Raw genomic sequence first — 24634 nt, forward strand, 5'->3', positions numbered from 1 at the left:
CCACACAGTGACACCAGCAATCACCCTAACACCATAGTGTCCACATTAAATGTTAGAAACAGCCTTTGTTACCACACAGCGACACCCTAGCAACACTTTGCCGTTGCTAGCAACTGTCTGACATCTTGTTAAAAACACCTTAGTAACCACACAGCGACACCCTAGCAATCACCCCAACACCATAGTGTCCACGTTAAATGTTAAAAACAGCCTTAGTTACCACACAGCAGCACTCTAGCAACACTTTAGCAATCATTTATAACACCTTAGCAACCGCCTGACATTTTGTTAAAAACACCTTAGTAATCACAAAGCGACACCCTAAAAACACTTTGCCGTTGCTTGCAACTGCCTTATATCTTGTTAAAAACACCTTAGTGACCACACAGCAGCACTCTAGCAACACTTTAGCAATCATTTATAACAACACCTTAGCAACCACCTGGCATTTTGTTAAATGGTTAAACATTAAACATTAAAAACAAGTTAGTAACCACACAGTGACACCCTAGCAACACTTTGCCGTTGCTAGCAACCGCTTGACATCTTCTTAAAAACACCTTAGCAACACTTTAGCAATCATCCATAACACCTCAGCAATCGCCTGACATCTTGTTTAAAAACGCCTTAGTTACCACACAGCAACACTCTAGCAACACTTTAGCAATCATCCACAACACTTCAGCAATTGCTTGACGTCTTGTTAAAAACGCCTTAGTAACCACACAGCGACACCCTAGCAACACTTTGCGATCATTTATAATAACACCTTAGCAACCGCCTGACATTTTGTTAAAAACAACTTAGTAACCACACAGCGACACCCTAGCAACACTTTGTCGTTACTAGCAACCGCCTGACATCTTGTTAAAAACACCTTAGCAACACTTTAGAAATCATCCATAACACCTTAGCAACCACATAAAATAATAAAAAACACATTTGAAGCCACACAGCAACGCCCTAACAACACTTTAGAAATCACCCAAAACATGCTAGTAACCAGATGACAAAATAAAAAAACACATTTGTAACCACACAGCGACACCCTAACAACTATATAATCGCATGACAACATGCTAAAATCACTCAAAACACCTTAGTAACCACACAGCAACGTCCTGGCAACCACCAACAACCGCATCACGAAGGCGAGAATCAAGCATGCCGAAAATCTGAATCTTGCGGGTGTAGGTTTGGCGGTGGTCTCCAGGTAGCCGCCTACAGGACAAGGGAGGAAAGCAGGTGATTGAGACGTCTGCCATGTTAAGTGTGTGGTCAGACTTGTGGTATGGGGTTGTAGTGAGTAACTTCTGCCTGATGTCATCCACTGATCACAGAACAGATGCACATAATCATCAGCTTTCACCGCCTGCTATTTAGTCACTCCTCACTTCAGCATCATCTGCTACTGCCTGCACACACACACACACACACACACACACACACGCACACACGCACACACACACACACACACACACACACACACACACACACACACGCACGCGCTAGTCGACCGTGCGTGTAAAACCACACAAGATGCATTTCTTAACTTTGTTCTTGGATTAGACAAAGTAAAAGAGAAGTAAAGCACAGCTCATTTATTCTGGAATCATCTCTGTTCCGACTGACAAACACAAAAGATAAAGGGTATATGGGTCATTTCTGTTCAAAACTTTAAAAAATACACTTTCAAAACAAAAACAAAAAGATGAAGGACTAGTACAAAAGATTAAAGACAGGATAAAAAAGAGAGTTTGAGGACACAAGAAAATGATTAAATTAAGTTTAGATTTATATAAATATTAAAAGTGTCTGCTAAATGTTTCAATGTAATATAATTTAATAATATAATGAACTAAAATATTAATAAACATTAAAATAATATTTAAGAACCTTTTTTGCTGAAAATATTTCAGTTGGAAAAAAAAACACCTGCAACATTTTATAATTATTAAAATAAAAATAATCAGCCAACGGAAAAAAACTTCTGGACATCGGTTGCACATGATTAAATGATGTTTTCTTAAAATGAAATTAACATGAATTAAAATGAATTTCATTAAATTTATTTTTCAGTGCAAAGTAGTATTAAAAATGCATTTCTATGTTTACTTTATTGAAGGGCTTCTCGATTATGTGCATAATCACGGTTATTATATTTATTTATTTTTACTTTTTATTTTAGAAACCATTCTCAGAATTGTTTTCATAATATCATTATCATGATTATTTTATTTTATGTTTTTACAAACACATCGGTCCAGCTGTCAGGGTTTGAGATGGGGAACAAGAAAACCCAAGTGCAGGCGATATCGGGGAGTGAACATAGAACATTTATTAACTGAGAAATGAAAACAAAAGCCCACGAGGGGGAAAAACTACATTCAACATGAAATACGAAATACTAACATGACATTACCGACTAGACTTAGATATAAAGCTAAACTGAAATCAAACATGAACTCAACAAAGTACAACACGTCGATACACAATGAACCAGCACAAGACAAGAGACAAGAGGAGATTAAATAGGGAAAAACTAAACAAGATACATGGGCAAGTGCAACTAGTGTTGGGCGATATGCCCCATTTTGAGATCGTCCTATCGTCAGCCTGTGAGATCGGCGATACACAATAGTATTGGGGGGCGGGGCAGTAGTTTACTAATTCTTTTATTTCTTAATTTTTTACTCATTATAACAAGTCACTTGATTAGTGGACAAAAAAAGGACAAGAGCAACACCGTCATGACCGCAACCACCTTAAAACTAATGCCATTAATGCGAGCGGGTCATTAAAATCCTAACCATGATTACTTAATAACTGTAAAAAACATGCGTCTGCGCGCGCTCGCACATACAAACAATTCAATGCATTTGTTTGGTGCTGTTGCAGAAGGCTACACGTGTCAAGCAGTGGTGCTCTCAGATGTGCCTTTTTAAACACATCGGTCCAGCGGAACGCGATCACATTTTAAACAGAATTATAGTTTAAACACGCGGGATGGTGTTGCTACAACTCCTTGAAATGCATATCATAAACCGGATTAATACTTAGTGATCTGACTTCGGACAGAGCGCAGCTTTCTGCACGTACGCGAGTGTGAGAGAAGCGCCAATATGCAGCAGGTCTTATTTAAAAAAAAAAGTAAAGTTTGCCTCAGCTCGCATGAAACGCATTAAACTGAACAAATACATAAGGATTACTACTTTAGTTTATGTTTAGACTTCGGACAGACGCGAGAGCACGTGCATGTGAGACAGAGAGAAGCGCAGCTGCTCATGACACGATGGATTTAGTGCTAGAAGGAGTCCAAGACGCGCGCATTAAGTGCAGGTAATGAATCCTCTCTCTACAAGCTCTCCGTGTAAAGTGAAGCCCACCATGCGAGAAAAAGCATGCAATGTGGATGTTAATATAAAACTATGATGATGATGATGATGATGATGATAATAATAACAACCATTCGCCAACTATCGTCATGACTATCGCCATGAAAGCCTGCCATAGGCGATATGTCTGGAGATCGTCGATACACGATACTATCGTCTATCGGCACAACCCTAAGTGCAACACAGGTGAATGGGATAAACTGATAATGAATAATTAACAGGGAGAACAAGGGGGCGGGGACTAGGAACGAGACACCAGAGGCACATGACCCAATATACAAGGCCATGAACCTCCACGTGGAACAAGAGGCTGTCAGAACCCTGCCATCACGATAAAACAAATATAAAACAAGACTCTTATGGCAGAGTCCTGACACCAGCAACATGTGATTATTTGTTATACCTTTATTATCTTGTTTTTGTAATTGTTTCAATACATTTTTCTTATAAGAATAATAAAATAATAAACGATTAATTGCACAGCCCTACTCTATTGTGGTACTTTTAATAAAGTAAACTAATTATTGCACAACCACATCAAACTAAAGAGCCTCAGTCTGTACCAGAAAGCTCTTGTCAAAACCCTTAAAATGTTTATTGACTTTAATCTGTTGGACAGTTTAATGTTGTAACCACTCAAGGGCTGGTTAAGGGCGATTTATAGTCGTGCGTAGGTCCTACGGCGTAGCTACGGCGTAGGCTATCCGTAGCCTGTGCGTGGCTCTGCGTAGCCTGACGCGCACCTCACAAAATTTCTAACAGCGCGTCGGCTCTACGCGGACCGTAAGCGCTGTGATTGGTCCACCAGAACCCCTCCCGTCAGGTAAAAAAACTGCGTCATAGGTATTTCCGTTTGAGACGGTGAAAACAAAGATGAGCCAAGTTGAGGAGTGATTTAACTGAAACTGAAACATAAGTCGCTGTTTATTTACTTCCATCATTGCTGGTCTTCTCAAATTATACACAACAAGTTGCTATTTCTTCTTCATTTGTGGGTTTACTTGCTTAGCTTCTTCTTCTGTGACGACTTCTGCTGCTACTGTGGTTACACGCGTGATTACTGCCAACCAGCGGTTTCGCGTGTGTTTGCACGTCGACGCGGACGGCGACGCACAAGTATAAATGAAAACCGACGCGGAACCTACGCCGTCGCTGCTACGCCGTAGGACCTACGCACGACTATAAATCGCCCTTTATACTCGCGCTTTGGTCCGCAACGCAAGCCTCCGCGGATCGCGCGCGCGTCTCACCAAACGGACGAGGCGTTTATAGTTAACGCGCTCGCCGTTGCACTATTTTTTTAACCACCAGGCGGCGACGCGAGCAATAAAGTCAAAAACAAACACAAAGAAGAGGATAGAAGAAGTCGTCCACTGGAACAACCCTACTGCTTTTAACATTAGAGTTTGATATATATAAATATGAGAACATGAATAAAACAACAATCTTTTAAATATGTCTTTATTAAACATTATCATTTCATTAACGTTTTTAATAAACAAACAGTACAGACATCTTAAGGTTTATATTTTATTCCTCATCCAGTGGTTCATTCAATACAAATATAAGCCAAACATTCTGAATCATGTAAAATAATTCGTGTTTTAAACTGCAAAGTTTCCATACTTTACTTCCAGAGTGTCAGATAAATATATACATTGTTTTGCTTGGATTTATCGAAGAGATACGTCACAGGCTTGCCTGCTCGGACAGAATCGCCTCGAGTTCGGTCATTTTTTAGATGCGGAGCCGCGCGGAAAGTTACAAAAAATGCCGTGCACAGCGCCACGCGAAATGGGGTCTCGCGCACCCAACGCGCGCGACCGCCCACTCCGCGTTGACGTCATTTTTGCCGTGCGCACCAACGCGCTTTTGCGGACGCGCCGACCATAAACTAGGCTTCAGATGTTTCATAAACAGCCTGTACGCTTCTGAAATTGAATCTTTGCAGTTTTGGATCTGAACATCAGATGGGTCTCTGTAATTAATGTGCAGATATCCTCCACCTGACACTTTCCATTAAAACAGCCTCTGGTGTTGTAGTTTCTGTACAACACCAGAAGCCTCATCTGTTCAACCTGACTGCGGGAAATTAAACTGTGCCTGTGAACCAAATCATGCGTTTGGCTCAGAGACACACAAGTCTGAATTGAAGGTGACATTGAATGACTCTGTACAGCAGTCTTTCAGACAACAGCTACGACCTTCATCACAAAACAAATATCAAGACGATTCGGCATGAAATAATTAATGTTATGGCAAGTTCATTTAGGACAATGTATTTATTTGTTAGTTTTGACAAACTACATTGGTAGTTTGGACAAACTACATTAAATATCGGTTTAATGAAATCCTACAAAAGCCTGTAAAGAGGTCATATACAATATTACCAACATGATATGATGTCATGCTGGGGCTTTAATTTAAAAACATCAGATCCATACACAAAATTATATCCACCATACTCAAACTTTGTCTTCAGACTAAAAATCTTTTACCTAAAACATCTTTCATCTAATAGTAATGACATCTAATAGTCAACATACGAAGAAACTAGCAATATGATATTTTTTAGTAAATTAAAAAAAGCTTGCCACAAGTAAAGGTGGGTGAGCAAAACTCATGCAGCTTTTTCTGACAGTCCTGAATTTGCATGCAAACCGACATATCATTTTATGCACTTAAATATGTGCAACACTCTCTAGATAAATGCTCACTTCATGTCTGACATCAACCGCAAATTACTATTCAACGTTGATTTCTTCTGCATCCACTTTGACAAGTTTCTCGACCTTTTGACTGAACAGCCTGCAGCAAAACCAACTGAGATACAAAGGAACAAGCTTACACCTTGCACATTTCAGACTTTTAAGAGTATCAAAAGGCACATTATTATTGCCCGTAATGTCCTGAGAGAATTCCCAACTGAGCAAAGAACAATGTATCGCTTTGTTCTGTAAACAAATAGCACTATGGGAATGTGACATATCCCCAGAAGCTTAGTGCCATTGGAGAATATAGAAGCCCCGGCTCATGTTCCATACAGGGCAGCGTCCTCCATCTATAAAGAGAAATCAGAAGACAACATGACATCTGTTGCCATTACAGAGGCGTGGCACACTTGCGCTTTTCCTTCACTTTGCACGTAACTTTATTCGGTTTGGCATCTAAAGCTTGTGCGGGTAATCCTGGGTGAGTCACCCGAGAAACTCCACCCAATAATAAGTGATGAGAAATAATTATTCATGCTTTATGGCAGAGGTTCAAGACTCTTGTCCTCGAGATGTACTTTCTTGCTCTTGAGTGAAGGTCTAACCCTGACAAACCTACATGTCTGTAATTTCCTAATTTTTCTAAAGATGCTTGTTCAGGTGTGTTTGAAGGTTGGAGATAAACTCTGCAGGAAAGTGGATCTCAAGGGCCAGGGTTGAGACCCTCTGCTTATAGGATAAGCAATATCACTGCAGTTTTTAGTTATTGTATGACAATCAGGATGTCTACAAAGACCATACTGGTCAATCAGCCACACCTGTTCAGATTTGCTGGTGAACAGCAGCCCGCATACAGTATAGAAGAGCACTTTTTGTTTCCTCAAAGAACCTCCTAGTTCAAAATTCCTAAAAAGGACCTTCTAGCATAGCTTAGCATAATCCATTGAATCTGATTAGACCATTAGCATCGCGCTCAAAAATAACCAAAGAGTTTCTATTTTAAAACTTGACTCTTCTGTACTTACATTGTGTACTAAGACCGAAAAAGTTGGGATAAAAGTTGGGATTTTCTAGGCCGATATGGCTAGGAACTATACTCTCATTCTGGCGAAATAATCAGGGACTTGATATTACGCAGGTGCAATGATATTACGCAACGCCCAAAAATAGTCCCCTAGGTAACTTTTAATAGCAGGGGACTGTTTTCGGGCACTGCGTGGTATCGTTGCGCCTGCTGCAGCCATGTTGCGGCAGCAAAGTTCTTGATTATTACGCCGGAATGAGAGTATAGTTCCAGTTTGGTTATTTTTGAGCGTGATGCTAATGGTCTAATCAGATTCAATGGATTCTGCTAAGCTATTAAATGTTTTACTCTATGGGAGCTGAAAAAATGAGCCTATTTTCAAAAAAACTGGAGTGTCTCTTATGAAACATGACAGAAGCATCTAAGGCCAGGAGAAATTATGTATGAATAAAAGTTGTTAACATCCAATTTCTACTTCTAAGTGTGTCTGCTTGACATTCTAGAAACATCTATAGGCCCATTGACAAATATGAGAAACTGGAATGAGAAGAACTTTTGGATCAGGTTTCATCACCATTCTTTGGAATCTCTGGGAATTCCATTGTACATTCAGAAATCCTCTTGCACGGAATGTGGAAGTGTGCAAGCCTATCCTTCAAAAACAGTCGGAGCAAGTCAAGTACAATTTTCTGCCTTGGCATGTAACAACATTTGGCGTGAAATTGATAGAAAAAAATGGGGCTTTCTTCCTGCGTGCATTCAGAGTAAATGCAGCATGGCAGACCGAGGGATACATTACGATTGCAGAGAAAAAACAACCTTCTCCAGGAACCCAACCTGGATGACTCTGTCCCGCTATTTACACAACTCAACAGTCTTCTTTTAGGCAAAATGATCACCAACACCAACGAATCACCATATCAGTCCAAATGAGCCCTGTGAGAGCATGGCAGCCCTGTCCATCTCCTAGAAGTCCATTGAGAAGCCACAAAAGAAGAAGAGCACGACGTTGTAGGAGTTCCCGGTTGCCAAGTGCGATTGACACGATTCTTTGCCAAGTATTATCAAACCAACAAGAAAATCCCTACAGCAGGAAAGTGTCAACAAAAATCCAGCATAAAAGCCACATTCATCGACAGACAAAGACACTGAGCTGGACGGAAACGGGAGCGTAGAATTCACATTTTTCCAGCTCGTGCGACAGTCTGAGGTCAAAAGATGTGTTTAAGTTAGACAAGCCTTGTTATACCTTACAAAGGGAGCACGTCAAGCGGAACTCTGGGAAAAATACAGTTGCCTTTAACCCTTAATCTATCATGTGAACTGTCACTTTATCTTCAAAGCGATGCCCGTGCTGAATTAAAGTCGCTTTAAGTGACTGTATTAAAGTATTTGTATGCCATTATCATCTGTTGACAGAGTCTTTGTGAAAGAGGTTCTGCATCAGTGAATCTGTAACATCCTCAAAGCCTCCGAACCAAATATCTGACCGCCCTATTCACAGGACTTCAACTCCATGCGGTGCCTCACAAAAAACACATCTCTTGACTTTTTCTGTCTATGAATAAAAATGATAATGTCTAAATCCCTTACTCATGTTTCAGTGCCTTGTCAAGATTTCAATGTTGTGCAAACTATAATTTACTCCAACTTAAGCCAAGCATTAGCATTGGGAAATTGGAAAAGTGATATCCTGGATCTGAACCTGGTCTCACTCACGCAGGCCTTTAGTTGTGGAATGAATTCTTGTGTTTGCATTCTTTACACTTGTTTTACTCTATCGGCAACTTAGTCATCACCCACTTGTATGTAACAATGGCACATGTATGTTATCATGCTGGTCGATCGGATCACAAGTGAACGAGAGAAACACATTCACGTTTACACCTGGTATTTTAAACCGTCTCTTTTGTCCACTTTCGACCACTTTTCGACCAAGGTGGTCTGTGGGCGAGTCCCTCTGCTTTCGTTTAAACACGAGCGGGAGAAATTATGTGTTTAAATTACGTGTTGAAAGCTCAGTGGACGCATGTGTGCGCGAGCCAAACAGGAACGTGGAAAAAATGTATACCCGGCCCTAACTTCGCCTTCATGTAGCGTGCCTTGTTGTGTACTTGATGTAGGCACGAATCGCAATACAATGTTTCCAAAATCACGTTTCCAGAAAGTGGATCATGGAGACATTTTAATCATTCACGATCAAATATCGTCATATCACACACCCCTACATCAACACATTTGGGATCACACACGTTTTTAGGACAAGACCTATACATGAGAAGAAAATAAACAGTTCACCCAACCTCAAGATCACAGAAACCTAAACGGAGATACAGTTATAGGTTTACCCTTAAAAATCTTAAATAAATATTGCAGTAGGAGGAAAGATAACCTTAGCTACCCAAGTATGCACAAACACAAAGAGTGACTTTCAGTGTATGTGCTTGTGTTGCATCTGGAAAGGTCAGCCAGGGGTCATGTATAGTTCCTGAAGCATTGATACTTTCATTAAACCATCGAGGGAACGGATCAGAGGTCATTTGCAGGAGTTGTCGTACAGGCTGTACACAGAGGCCGCACTGTTTTCTGCTGGCCAGCGGGAGACTGGAATGTTGGGCGGGATTTTGGGTAACTTTCACTGCACCACATACCTTATCAGATAATTACATAGCAGAGGCGGGAGGGGGGGGCATTGCCGGCGGTCTGTCAAACGCAAACGACGCGGCACAACGTCCGATAGACCTGGTGCTATCCTGCCAGCACACATGCATGGGAAGTACCACTTCATTTGCTCGAATGATTCGGACGGCATGAATAGCATACTACTCTCACTATTTACCCACTAACCACAGGGCTATTGGCGCAGACTACTCTCACTATTTCTGATAAACTAACCACCCAAATGTCCAGCGTATTACAATGCACAGTCGCACACTTTCAATACAATACACCTGACTTTACAGTGTGACAAATTAACCACAAAAAAATTGCTTTGTGCTTATATGAGACTCAATCTGTCAAAACCCAGCTGCAATCATTTTTTGTAATTTACTGTTTTCCATCATCCTTCATTCTGTGAAAATATAACCTTCTTTAACACTGACTTAGTAAGATCAAAGATTAAAATCAATGTGAAATCAAACTTTGATGCTTCAAATCTCATCATTACATTGAGACCTTAGACTGGATCATATATACACAAATACAGTGGCGGCTGCTGACTGCTCTTCCGAGTGGCGCCAATTCAAAATATAGTGTCATGTGTGCCACGCGTGTTTTCAAAATGTGTGTTTGTTGCATCATGTGAACCATGTGCATCATGTGTCTTGTCAAAATAAGGGCCTGCTGCACTAGAGCCCGACCGATAAAGGATTTTGAAGGCCGATGCCGATACAAATGTTTGTTGGCTTTAAAATCCGATATATCGGCCGATATTTTTTTTCTTTTTTTTAATTTCGCGCAACAAAACATTAAAAGATTTCCCTAACATTAGTTATTTGTAGTTATTTATGAGTTTTAACTAAAATAATATGATAATGCATTTTAAAAAGAAACTTGTTTCTTTCATTGTCACAACAGAACAGAGGAACATCAAAATATATTAAAGTTCTGATAAATAAAATGTATAAAAATACAAACATAAGGTATGAAACGTAAAGGCCTTTGAACAAAAACACAAAAACAACTACAACCAAAGCAAAGTTACTAGATTTAAAAGACTTGGTTCATAAATATAACTTTGAATAGGACTGGAGACAAATTCTGTTAAGTTCTGATAAATAACAACAACAGCAAAATATAAATTGCTGATCACTTGACTCAGGCAGTGGCTAGACGCCTAAATCTCGATCCCACCAGCAGCTACTGGTTCAGAGCGCTCTGTCAAAAACACCAACAGTGAGGATTTTTTAAAATATTCATTTATCGGCCATTATGAATGCCGATACCAATAGTTTGGAAAATGCCTAATATCGGCCGATAATATCGGCCTGCCGATATATCGGTCGGGCTCTATGCTGCACACATGTCGAAACATTCATGTTCACAAAATACTCGCATGACACTAACTTAACAGTAAACTCTGATTACGCATGAGATTATGCGAGCATCTGACAAACGCGAGCGTCTCTTTTACCATAAACCCTTTAGACGCGTCTGTAGCAGGCACTTATTTTTACAAGACACGTGATGCACACAAGTTCACTTGACGCGCCGAACACATATTTTGAAATGACGAACCACACACGACGACGGGCTACATGCATGTTGTGACGAGTGACGAATGTCTATTTTAGGCATATTAGATGATAACTGGATGTCATTTGCATACATCATGACATGGTCATGTGACAGCAACACCCAGCAAGGAATTTTGGCTAAATTTGGGCTGTCACTGAAAGTCTAATAGACGTCTATAGCCCATAACCCAAGAATAGCTGATATATACGTTTAAAACAAATGAAAACAAACACCTGAACACCTGATGACTTTGCTTACATGTTGGAATACCATACATCTTTAAGTTATTTTGGCTAATGTGGCATGTAATCAATTTCAAGGTTATTTAGGGTAGAAGTGGGTTACTCATAGCCAGACTAAATTGGCTAGTTAGCCGTAACTTCAATGTCTCGGTATTTGCTTGCTGGGCATAAACTACTGTTAACAACTTTGAATATTGCATATCTACTATTCAAGTTTTTCTTAATAGTAGGCTTTCAAAAAACGTATTTCCCTTTGGGTTTACCCAATCAATCAAAATCAGCCTTAACCTTATACATTGTAAAAAAATACTTTGCTGCCTTGGAGTTTTTTGTTGGATCAGCTAAGACTTACAAGTCATGTCAACAAAGATGAGTTGTCACAACTTATAAAATATAGTTGAGAAAAGTCAGCTTAATTTTATAAGTTATAACAACTCACCTGTAGTTATAACAACTCATCTCTAGTTAATATAAATAATTGTAAGTTGAAATGACTTGTAAATCCGAGTTGATTCAACAAAAAATTTTAAAGTAGTTTTTACAGTTTAGGTTTCTGATCTTTAAAGAAAAAGCCTCTCTTTCGTGTTAAGATTTTTATATAATAAACAAATGGGTGGAGACGATCAGAACAGCACTGTGTCCAGTTCTTCTGGCTTTGCTTAGAAAATCACTCCAAATGGACTACTGGGATTCAACAGTTCAAAGCTTGGATAATGGAAATAAATGTAATAGCTTTTTGGCGGCCATCCTTACACCATTCTGGCATTTGGAAGAGACCAAGAAAACATGATCACAATGGAAAGTTTTTGATCAGAAAACAAAATATTACTTTACATGAACTTAAAGAGTTCACGAGCAGTCTGTGCGCTGGCAACAACGTCAGCAGGTGACGTCAGTAGCATGCGCAGTAGTAGAAAATTAAACTGCAGTCTATTGGACGGACAGAAGCCTCCACATTTTCATCAAAAATATCTATCTGTTTTTAAGACAATCGAACGACACAGGGGTAAGTCATTTATGATAAAATTTAAATGTTGGGGTGAACTAACTCAACACATCCATTTAAGTTTTGCTTCTTAAAAAAATCAATGCATTTGACAATGCGAGCTTGTCATTACTTAACGAAACGGCAAACCAAAAAAGTATAGTTTTTAGACCATCTACCGAACACACCAAACATTAAACAATTCATGGCTATGCTGTTATCATCCAGTTGTTTTCTCATTACATAAAATCCCTCAACATATACAAATTAAAATACTCTTTAAAGGAACAGTATGTAGGATTGTGGCCAAAACTGGTATTGCAATCACAAAACTTGTGGCTAAAACTGGTACTGCAATCACACAACTGGTGGCCAATACACAAAATGACAACATAAACATCAGTTGAGGGCTGCAACTCCACATTCTAAATGACAATATCCTGGCCAGACCACTGTTGTCAGTGATATAAGTATTTGAAATGAATATGATTTCTTAATGTCTAGTGACATATCAGGGCCATTTTATGATTAATTCATATAAATTTCTTACATACTGTTTCTTTAAATATTTAAAATGTGCAAAAGTCACTGATTGACAAACATTACTCACAAGCAGCAATAATATGTTTTGCCCATGCTAAGCCTGGTTTTGTGCTTCACTTTTCTTCCTTGCAGGGTAAACAAGAGTAGCATGCTAGTGTGCAAATGAGAGAGAGAGAGAGAGAGAGCTCAAATCCAGGTGTTACACAACATCTGCGTTCCTCAGAACAACACTTCACCGACAAGGGAGGGCTTCCTTTCTCTAACAAATCTACCACCCCGGGATCTGCAAAACAAGTCAATCCAACACAAGCCGTAGCACCTGGGGCAGGAAAAAAGCTTTAACTGAACCTGAGAGTAAATCTCAATGTCATAGCAGACGAGCGGGTGTACACTGCTCCTTTTTTTATAGTCTTGACTGTAGATTATGACCAGAACATCTCTGAATGACCTTCTCGTCTCTCACTCACATACATGTGCAATTTATTAATTATTCTTCTTTAGACAGGCACTTGCACCGAACTTCACCGGTAGCTGATTCATCGTACAAGTTATTAATTGCCCATCGTGAACATGTCAAACTAAGCAATTCAAGATGTCAGTTTTGGCCTTTGAAGAAAGAAATATTATACGATCAGCAAAGTTTGTCTTTAAAATTGTGTCAGAAATGGTACAGTGTGCACCCACCCTTAGGGGAATCAGACATCCGTAACGGGCCATCTTTGATCAACCAAGTCTAGGTGTAGCTAGGGGCGAGGGGTGTGCATTTTATGAAGACAGCTCTAAAAATAAAGAGAAGGCATTGATCTCGAGGAACAAACATGACCTTGGCCACAACGTCAAATGGGAGAGCCCAGAAAAAAGGGGTAGGGGCATGACGGGAGATGACTTTAACCAGCACATGTTCTTACACCTGACTGTCTGTTTTTTACCCTAAACCCTTTGTGTCCCGCACAAAATCCCAGGCAGCCGTGTGTGGAAAGGCTGAATGGCGTCGTAGGGGAGGGAAAGACGGCCCCTTTGAATCTCTGCGCAGACGTCAGACAGGACTACTGCGAATGTGTGCCGAGATAAGAGCAAACACTGAGCTGACTGTCTGCCAGGAGGGAATGTGATTCAGCCAGGTGCCGAAAGATCATCCAGAATATCTAACTGAGAAGAAAGTAAAGTATAAAAACACCAACACTTGTCATCAACGAATCTGAATTCTGAGAAATCATTTAAATCTGAAAAACAAGAAATAGTTTAGCCAAAAATTTATCATTTACTCACCTATATAACTCACCTATGGTGCTATTTGTCCCTCTTGGATCTTAACAGATGAGTATGAACAAATGCTATATGTGACAAATTCATATTTTTGTGCTTCTGTGGGAGTGATTTAAAAGCATATGAAGCAGTTTGCTCTCGGGTTGCTCTTGCGGTGCTTTGTTCTCGTGTGCCAACCGGTCTATGGGTCGCTGCGTGGGCTCGAGTGCATTTATCTTGGAACGCAATGCTAATGCGCTAACGTGACCCCACCAAAGAATCTATCGGCCAAACGGAAAGATTTATCGGCCGAGGTCGCTACTAAAAATTGTCCAGTATATAGACGGTTTCATCGGACACACGTGATATACGTCTGGATACGAACTTTACTTCCGGTTTTGTTTTTTTAATGGTCTGACTAGTTGCTAAACTGATCTCTTGAACAAATGCCTTGTTGAAAATAACAAATGTTTTGGTTTCCTAGGTAATCAATGTGTTGTTTTTTTTGCTTGATATATAAATAAACTATGTTTAAAGTACTTTGTTGTTATTTATTATTAGCGGAGTTTACCGGAAGTTACGTGCAGACCGCGACATCCGCTTGTTTATGTTGTTAATGCTGAAACTGTCTATATGAATATCTGCAATATAGTGGTCGACCACTACTTTTTTACAAAAAAAGTCCACATAAAAAAGGGGACAAAATTAAATAAATATTTGGTGTCCCCATAGTATGTACAGTATGTGAGGTTTTAGCTTAAAATCCCATATATATAATTTATTATATGTTAAAATCTTCATTGTGCCATTTTTGGGCGTGTCCTTTTAAATGCAAATGAGCTGCACTAAATGCCAGTGCCGCGGTTGGATAGTGCAGATTAAGGGGCGGTATTATCCCTTTCTGATATCACAAGGGGAGCCAAATTTTAATGACTTATTTTTTCACATGCTTGCAGAGAATGGTTTACCAAAACTAAGTTACTGGGTTGATCTTTTTCACATTTTCTAGGTTGATAAAAGCACTGGGGACCCAATTATGTCACTAAAACGTGAAAAAAGTCAGATTTTCATGAAATGTCCCCTTTATAACATAACAGCATGTGTCTTTTTACAACAGACCCTGCATTTGGAAATGCCTGCTCGTAATTTTTACATTTTTCTTTTGTTTTTTTACATAAACATGTAAAAAAGTGTTTATTTTCTGCAGAACCAGCGGGACTAAAATGAAACTAATGCTGCGTTCCAGAGCCCATCCAAACCAGTGGGACGTGGGACTTATCCTTCCTGAAGTGTCCTAGCTCCTACTTCAAAGCGTTCCAGGCATTTGAAGTGGAACGTAAACAGAAAACATGGACGACCGACCGGTCTTCTTAAGGCTCGTACAGACTACTTGACTTTTAAACGTCGGTCCGAACTGAGCAGTTCACACTACAGTAAAACATCAAGATAAATATCTTTACAAAGTGTTCTGGAGCCATTATATAAAAGCGCTGCATGTCGTAACTTGGTATACTTTTACCATATCTTCATGCTAACAGATAATAACGACATAATTTCACGCCATAATATAAAAAACAAGCTGTGTTAAAATTACAGTGTCTAAAACAACCCTACAAGCAGAGAAGTACAAGTTATAGTCTATTCCTTGAAGTTTTCCTCTCACGACGCGAGACTCTATGGGTGCCGCCATTGTCCTCCGACTTATTTTGTTAAAAGTCGGGGTAGGTCGAACTCCCCCCGAGTTCGCCAGTAGGAGGTTCCACTTCGACAGGCATTCCAGTGCACTTTTCCTAGTTGGAGGTAGGATAAGTCCTACCTCCCACTGGTTTGGATGGGCTCTGGAACGCAGCATAATATACCAGCTCCATGTATTTGGGTCGGGCTGCCTGTCTGATGGCAGACGGAGAGTGTCTGAAACCGTTGAAAACTGTCATTATTTCTGCTGTTCTGCTTGGTGCCGCTTCAGCACAGCAATGCAAAAAAATGCATAAATAAACTCTCGCAGACAGGAAGCGCATTAAGACATCAAAGACGTGTAGATGCAGAAATGTTCCACAGAAGATCAAACTGACTGCCATTTCTTTCTTTCTGATGCTCACTTTCACTCTGATGATTATTCAAGATCAAGCATCTTTTCCTAACCCCAAAACAGCCCCAGGATTTAAAAACTCAAATCAAATCACAACCACAACACACAATACCCCACATATTTGTCCTGACAAGTTAAAAAGTGGAAAGCGTTGGGCGTACCTCGCTGTGTCCCATTAAGCGAACGGTGCTCTATTACCCAGTTTAAAGACGGTTAAGTGCCCTTGTTCTGTGCTCTTAAAAGACTTCTTATAGACAAATACCCACAGATCTACCTACTGCAGGTAAATGTAGATATTCACTCCCCTGCAAGTCCCTGGAATTTCCACCTCCCTGCTTCTGTCAGTCTGTTCCCCAACCCTCTCTAATCCCACCGCAGAGCCAAATGCACAATTCATTCCCACTATAGGAATGAAAGACACTTACTTCTGTTATACAGATCTCAGCTATTCCATTGTCTTATTTAAAGCATGTTTTATTCATGCACAAACCAATGTACATCATGTATGCAAGGCAGATATAAATATTTTTAGTAGCATACTGCACAATGAACTACAATATGGCAGGCATCCATTTTTCCCAATAGTTGCTGCTGTACCCCAATTTCAGCTATCACTGATAGAATTTATTTAATTAATGTAATTAAAATAAACATTAATTGACATGCATAAGGATCAATAAATAGTTGAACTTTTAATGCATTTTCTTGCGAATATCGGTCACAATTTACAATAAGGTTGCATTTGTAAACATTAGTATTGCATTAGCTAACATGAACTAACAATGAACAAAGCTTTTACTATAGCATTTATTAATCTTAGTTCATGTTAATTTTAGCATTTACTAATACATTTTTCTTTCTTTGTTCTTCACGCCATTCCTGCATCAATGGCGAGAACTGGTTAATCCATTTACAAGTTCCTAATAAATACTTAAAATCACAAGATAAATCAAAAGTATTGACACTGCAAAATGTTAATGCACAATGAACTAACATAAACAATTGTACTGCTATCATTTGTTACATAAACAAAGATAAATAAATGCTGAAACACTATGGGGCGGTTTCCCAGATAGGGCTCAAGTGTCTAATGCTGCGTTCACACCAGCCGCGGTTGAGGCGTCAAACATGAGTGATTTCAATGTTAAGGGCCAATCCCATTTCTCTGTCTTACCCCTTCCCCTTCCCCTACCACTTCGTCTTACCCCTAGCCCTTGTCCCTCAAAACCAAGTGTTAAGCGTTAGGGGTGAAAACATACCCCTATGAAATGAGACACCGCTTGGTTACGGTTACGTCATCATACATCGTCGTTTGCTGGCTGCAACGTCACCAGACGCGACAAATGTTGATCACAAACTTCCAAGATGCCGAGTGCAAGTGTAAGCGAAAGTGAATCAGCCGCCGAGTTTCTTCTGGCGTCCCTGTGTGATACAGGACGGTATACGTAAAGCACGTACCGATGTCTCCAAAGCAAGTAGTGTTATGCACTGATATCAAACGAAATTCGCTGCTAACGTGAATGGAATTTAGTTAAAACTGTAGACAAGCATGCAGACACGGTAGACGTGAATTTGACGCATCAAACACGGCTGGTGTGACTGTGAACCCATGGTCAAGCAGCACACCAGTAACGTTTTTTGAAAGGTATGTTTGTAAAAAACTACTTAAATGTCATAATATAACTAATGCCTAGTCCTGGTTTAAAGGAAAACACCACTGTTTTTCTATATTTTACTATGTTCTAACCTCAAATTAGACAAAGTTATACATACCTATCTTTTTTTAATGCGTGCACTTAATCTTTTGTACAGCGCGTTGTAAATGTGCATTTAACCTAGCCAAACAGGATCCAAACAGGGATGAATTTAGGAGTGTTTTGTAAAGTGTTATTTTTTCTTCCCAAATATTTTACTAATGCAGAAGCACACATCTCAAGTCCTTAGCAGTTTATAGTTATGGCTGATATTTATACTTAAAATAACATTTTAACTGTCTACAAATAAATTAGGGCTACATAACGATTAATCGCAACTTATCGTTTTCAAAATAAAAGTTTTTGTTTACAGCATATGTGTGTGTGTACTGTGTATAATTATTCTGTATATATAAATACACACACATGCATGTATACATTTAAAAAATATTTACAAACCTTTATTTTGCAAACGATTAGTTGCAATTAATCGTAATGCAGCCCTAAAATAAATGCATGTTATGTCATTATCTGAATGCATTTCAAAGCAAGACAGTTACGGATACAGGTTACCCCCCCCCCCCCCCCAAAAAAAAAAAAAAAATCAAGATTCTGCCATGTTGCCTTAGGAAGTAATTAAAGTTATCTACTGTATACCATAAGCTTAGGGATGCACAATAATTTGCATGCGATATCATGCGAATCTCGTCAGTAAAGCCGGTTCCTTAATTAATAGTAAATAGTCATCACCTGCTGTTCAGATGGAGTAGCATTTACTACACAAAGCTGTAGCTCACTACCAAGCTGGGCCATATCGTATACATTTCCCAGGCGATACCTCTGCGATAATTAATGAAAAATTGCCCTGATAGTCAGTGAACTATGGCTTTGTGTAGTAAATTCTGCTCCATCCGAAAGCAGCTGATGGCAATTTACTATTGATGAAGAAACCAGCTTCACTGACAAGATGCGCAATGACAATCACATGAGAATTATCACGCATCCCTACATAAGCTATACCAGAATTATCGCGCATCCCTACATAAGCTATACCATACAATGTTATAGTTTTGCTTAAGTCCAAATTTTCTTCAAATATTGCATCATTATGCTCCAGTGAAAAACAACAGCATACACATTTAGAATGGCATGAGGGTGTGTACCTCCAGGAATGACATAATGTTAAATTTCCAGTACAAAATATTTATTTAAAACACAGGGCTTGACAGACCTGGTAACCGGCTCTGATGCTCTAATGAAAAATAAACCTCACCGTTTCTGGCTAAAGAATATAAATGCCCCATTTAAATGCCACCCTCAAAAGCAAGAGAAGACATGGAAGTTATAAGAAAATGCACACACGGTTCTCATAAGAAAGAACTTTGTTTGGACATAAACAATGCAAACTTTGCAAAATAAAAAAACTGTACAGCATCATTCCAAACAGAACTAAATAATGCAAAAATAATGGAGCGAGGCATGTTTTTAAGCCTATGTCACACTGGTACCAAAAACGACTATCACTATATACGTTTTCAAGAATATTTCTCCTAAAAAAGCCGAACCTCTGCTGGTAAGAGAAGCAAGAAACAATGCAGAGCCTGTTGCTCCAGTCTTCCAGCCTTAAGTAACACCACGACTGACCTTATAAATCTGACCCTACCACCCAGTACAGACCACCCCATCAGAACAGAAGGGTCCCATTTCAACCATCTTCAAGCACTACACATATACTTGTCAAACTGGTTGGTATTTATGCAACAGAACAGAATATTTTCCTCAACTAATACACCATGCAATCAAGCAGAATTTGGGAAACAAAACATAAACTAGTATAACATCTCAGCCGTCTTTTTTTTTTTAAAAGCAAGACTCATAAAGACATTAAAGGAAATGTACAACCTGTAGGTAAACTGCAACTCTGTCAACACATTGAATACAATACCAGTTAAATAATTTGGACACACTTTTTTAGATAAAGATATCAGAATGAAGGAGAACCTGCTAAAAAAAGTCCAGCAAACAAAAAGTGCTTTTAAAAATCTATGCAAATGGTGGCTACTTTAAAGAAGCTAAAATAGTAGATTTTGTTTAATACTGTATAATTAATGTTGAACATTTGTTATTTTATTTTTTTATTTTAAAATAATATAAAGGAATGTGTAGGTGTGTCAAAACATTTGACTGCTAGTGTATACTATTATTCACCCCTACGAAACGTCATTTAATCTGTATGATCCATTTTTACTATAAAAATAACGTTACATTTCTAATCCTTCTTCAAACTTTTCTATTGCTTCGTCGTGATGAAACGACCTAGACATCGTCTTTCCTATCAGATGTATCCGCGTGAACAGACCCGCGCATGTGTCTTACCGTAGACAAGAGCCTGTTTTCCGCTTTCTTTTTCTCCACATGTTGATCCAAAGGCATCTGCAGAAAATCCTCTTCACAACAAATGAAGCTCACGGTGCATCCCATCCAGACAGGTTTAGATGAGAGCACTTACGACCCATTCAACGCGAATCCTGTCCGATTCAGCTGAAGGTCAGAGCTGCAGGTACGAGCTCTAATCGGATCCCGTGCGTTGCTGCTACTACAGTTACACTGACTACAAGTCAATCCCTGCCTTTTCCCACAGAATTCCCATTCATAATCCCGCTGCAGCACCCCGCTGTGTAGAAACAGGAAGGACTGAAGAGTTAAAGGAAAAGTTTGAAATCTGCTAACTTACTCGCGTACGCTCTGTGTAAACACTCACCGCTACATTGTAACACGCGCGGTAAATTGTGTGTCATCAAAGTGCCGCCGGTGTAGCGGAGCTGTTTAATGTTTGTCTTCTGCATCAGATATAAAGACAGAGGGTTTTGCGTCATATTCAAAGTGTCAAATGTCAAAGTATATATACTGATTATCTACATGTGCTTTTGATACCGAATTCATACCTTTAACCTAGAGCTAATTATATAATAACACCTTTACAGAATACATTTAATTTACTCACGTGAATTCTGCAGCTTTGTGGGACTGAGTGTGTTATTGTTTAGACAGGTTGCTTAATTTTCAATTCATTGTGGGGAACGTCAGAGTTGTCTGGAACAGCATGAAAGTTGCTAAACGACGTCATTACCAAACTGCGTCATTTCGTATACGCAGTAAAGAACAAATTGACTTGAAGGAAAAGTTACTTGAAATATTAAAGGGGACATTTCACAATACTTTTTAAGATGTCAAATAAATATTTGGTGTCCCCAGAGTACACATGTGAAGTTCTAGCTCAAAATACATTTTAAATAACTTATTATAGCAAGTTAAAATTGCCACTTTGTAGGTGTGAGCAAAAATGTGCCGTTTTGGAGTGTGTCTTGAAATGAGCTGATCTCTGCACTAAATGGCAGTGCTTGGATAGTAAAGATTAAGGGGTGGTATTATATCCCCTTCTGACATCACAAGGGGAGCCAAATTTCAATGACCTATTTTTTCACATGCTTGCAGAGAATGGTTTACCAAAACTAAGTCACTGGGTTGATCTTTTTCACATTTTCTAGATAGATAGAAGCACTGGGGACCCGATTATATAGGTATGATAACAAATTTTCAAAAACCCCAAAGCTCAAAATTTATCACATGACTAGACTGAGCGGACATTCCCATTTACAAAGATGTCTGATTGTAAAAATCCGTTGAGAATTGAGAAAGTTGGGATTTTTTTAATATGAGAAATCAGAGGAAAAGTTATATATGGATGTCAATGGAAGGTGTGTGACCGAAAATGCTGCTTATTCACATGTTCACATTTGCTTGTTGCTTTCTAATTTTATCAGATATTTGCATGAAATTTTAACAGAAGGTAGAATTTTGTTAGTTCTTTCAAATTAAAGCAACACTAAAGAGTTTTTGCTCTTTGCTCCCCCTACAGGTTGGAAGCGGAATTGTTCATTACCGCCGTCGTAAATAATTTAGCCTACTGCAGCAAAGCTGGCTCTGATTGGATTGTAGGTCTGCCGTAAAGGAAGTTTTTGTAGTTTTCATTTGACCGCAACACGACGGTTGGAAACTTCTTTAGTGCGGTTTTGGCCGTTAGAGGGCTCCAAAACCAATGTGAAAGTGCTGTTCACCCTGTTTCGAGTGGATGAATGAGTGAAACTTTTTTGGAAACATTATTTTAAGGTAAAAAACTCTTTGGTGTTGCTTTAAATCATTAACATTTACTGTTTTAGTCAGAATGGGAATCAAACTTTAGTTGGAATGGGCATCGAACCCATGGTAACCATGGTTATTAGAACGATGCCTGCAGTGGGCATTCTGACAAGACGTTTACTGTAGTCTATTACCAGAAACATAATATGCAAATTTCCGCAATTTATTTAAATACAATCTCCTCCATAGATTTAGATTACCATGTTTCAGTACCAAGATAAAAGATAAATATTTTGGTCCATCTACCTTTCATTAGTGTCCAGAGTTTAGTGGAAGCACACCGACCGGTTGAATGTGACACAAATTTTTAAACAGTTGCTGTGAACTAAAAACACCTCCGGATTGGAAGCTCAAAATATTAAACACTTCCGGTGGTCGGACTTGACGTATTTATTGTTGTATTTAGTGAAAACATACTGCAACCATGCGACGAGGATTTGATATTGCATGAGACGCATTGTAAAAGTCCTGGGCGGGTGGAAACAGATTTTATGCCAGAATTGCAACGCGCGTGGCCGCGATGTCAGCATTGCTAGATCATAGCACTTAAACATGGAAAATGTCCCTTTAATCTTGATTTGTTCGCATAAGTTATATAAAAATAATGGTCAATGCCATTGCAAATAATTCTTGAAACTCACACCTGTGATCTCACAAAAATTCATACATATTTTAGGAGTTGGCTAATTCGTATGAAGTGATACTTACAAAAACAGTAGACAGCAGGCGACTCTTGACCGGATCCACACCGGAGCTGCCGACTTCGTCTGCGGTCTAGGCAATGTCACGGGGCGAAAGCAAATCATGTGGTTATACGAATGTGGTTATACGAATCAGCTACCTTGTAAAATTTGCATTTGTAATTGCCATGAGATTGCATTGTATTTAACACAATTCCTCAGCGCAGTAATGAATTTTGCAGTGACAGCACACCCTTTGATTTTTCTTTAGAGAAGACTTTTCTGTTATTTATAGGTAAAATAAATTGCAGTGTCTACTAAAGTGGCCTAAAAGAGAAAAACAGTGTCATGATTAAAAGTTTGTTCCTGCTTCGCATTCAGAGCACTTTTTTAATAGCACTTAATGGACAATTTAAATCCCTAAATCAATACATCAGTGATTCAGCAGAAAGAGCCCGGTCAATGTTAAAGCTTTTATCCATATAGTACAGAGACACACACTCATTTTACTCCAACCACCTCCTGTGTCCAATTTGTTTTCGGTTTTATTAAACTTTGGCTGTTCGGGCCAAAAGTCTGCATTGCATTGACTGATAAGGAGTAGCTAAAATAATGACTTCCTTCCTCAAACTTCATATGTATTCTGTCTTGGATTATTTGGGAGTTTTCTTTCCAAGCTTTGCAGGAGCAAAACAGTTAGTTTGTGTCGGATGTGTTATAATTTCTTTTGCTATTCATTTTTTAAGTCATAAAAATAAAGTTTAGCCCTAGTTGTTCAATCCAGGATGTTAACACATACATTCCTACTTGGGATGGGGAATGTTACAATTTTTAGACATGGCAATTACTTGTGATTTAGTCTATGTAGTGATTTAGCCATTCTGTATCATTTAATGGATGTCATTAGACTGAATTAAACCAAAAACATGAACTAATACTCAGTACATTTCGTTTGTAAATGGACCTGTACATGGGTTGCTCATTACGTCATTACGGAACAGGTTTTATTTTTTTAGATAAATTTGTTGAATGTCATTTCTCTATATGCGCTTGCTAAAGTAGAGCATGAATGTGTTCGCGACTGTTAAATTAGGAGGAAGCTTGTGTTATAAGAATAGCTCAGCGTGCCTCATAGCAACTTTATGGCAACACTGCAAGATAACATTTTGGAGAGGGTGTGATTTTTGGAGTGGAGCCCGAAACTTTATGAATTCTCTTAAAGGACAAACAAACAACTCCCAGAAATGTGTCCTGCTTTGAGAGTTCATCCTAATGTTTTAACACATTAGAGATATTGGCTGCCTTTGTTTCTCTACTGCTGTTGGCAAGTTTGAGGACATTTACCGTATTAGCATAGAGGTGAGATAGCACATGATGAAGGACAACTACATTAGTGCCACAATAGCCAAGGTCAAAGATCAAAGAGCCTCACAAATCATCACAGAGCCCAATTTGTCTTCGTCCTTTTCCCGTTGACCATTGATTCTGTTAGTATTCAGCTCAGCTGAGGGAGCAAGTGAGAGTAATGATAATGAGACAATAAAGATCATTTTAAACTGACACCTACTGTGATTATTAAAGGCAGAT

At 39.1% G+C, this 24634-nt stretch overlaps 1 protein-coding gene and 1 long non-coding RNA gene across 8 annotated transcripts in view; one reads left to right on the forward strand and one right to left on the reverse strand.

Annotated features, from left to right (window-relative positions):
- Positions 1–20884, reverse strand: part of tns1b (tensin 1b) — a 282589-nt gene extending 261705 nt beyond the window's left edge. For 3 of the 7 annotated variants that reach the window (XM_055215158.2, XM_055215155.2, XM_055215150.2), the window contains exon 1: positions 20544–20883. In XM_055215158.2, coding sequence (XP_055071133.2) covers positions 20544–20648 — 105 coding nt within the window. In that variant the 5' untranslated portion in view covers positions 20649–20883. Of the gene's footprint in view, positions 1–20543 lie in introns of all 7 variants that reach the window. The other 4 variants (XM_055215166.2, XM_055215153.2, XM_055215157.2 and 1 more) reach the window with 3 other exon arrangements.
- LOC141350168 (uncharacterized) lies at positions 20596–21044 on the forward strand. The gene is made up of 2 exons (XR_012358146.1): positions 20596–20727; positions 20809–21044. It is a non-coding gene; the product is annotated as an uncharacterized lncRNA (long non-coding RNA).
- The last annotated feature ends 3590 nt before the right edge of the window (positions 21045–24634 follow it).

Source organism: Misgurnus anguillicaudatus, chromosome 17 (genome assembly GCF_027580225.2).
Source record: "Misgurnus anguillicaudatus chromosome 17, ASM2758022v2, whole genome shotgun sequence".
NCBI lineage: Eukaryota > Metazoa > Chordata > Actinopteri > Cypriniformes > Cobitidae > Misgurnus > Misgurnus anguillicaudatus.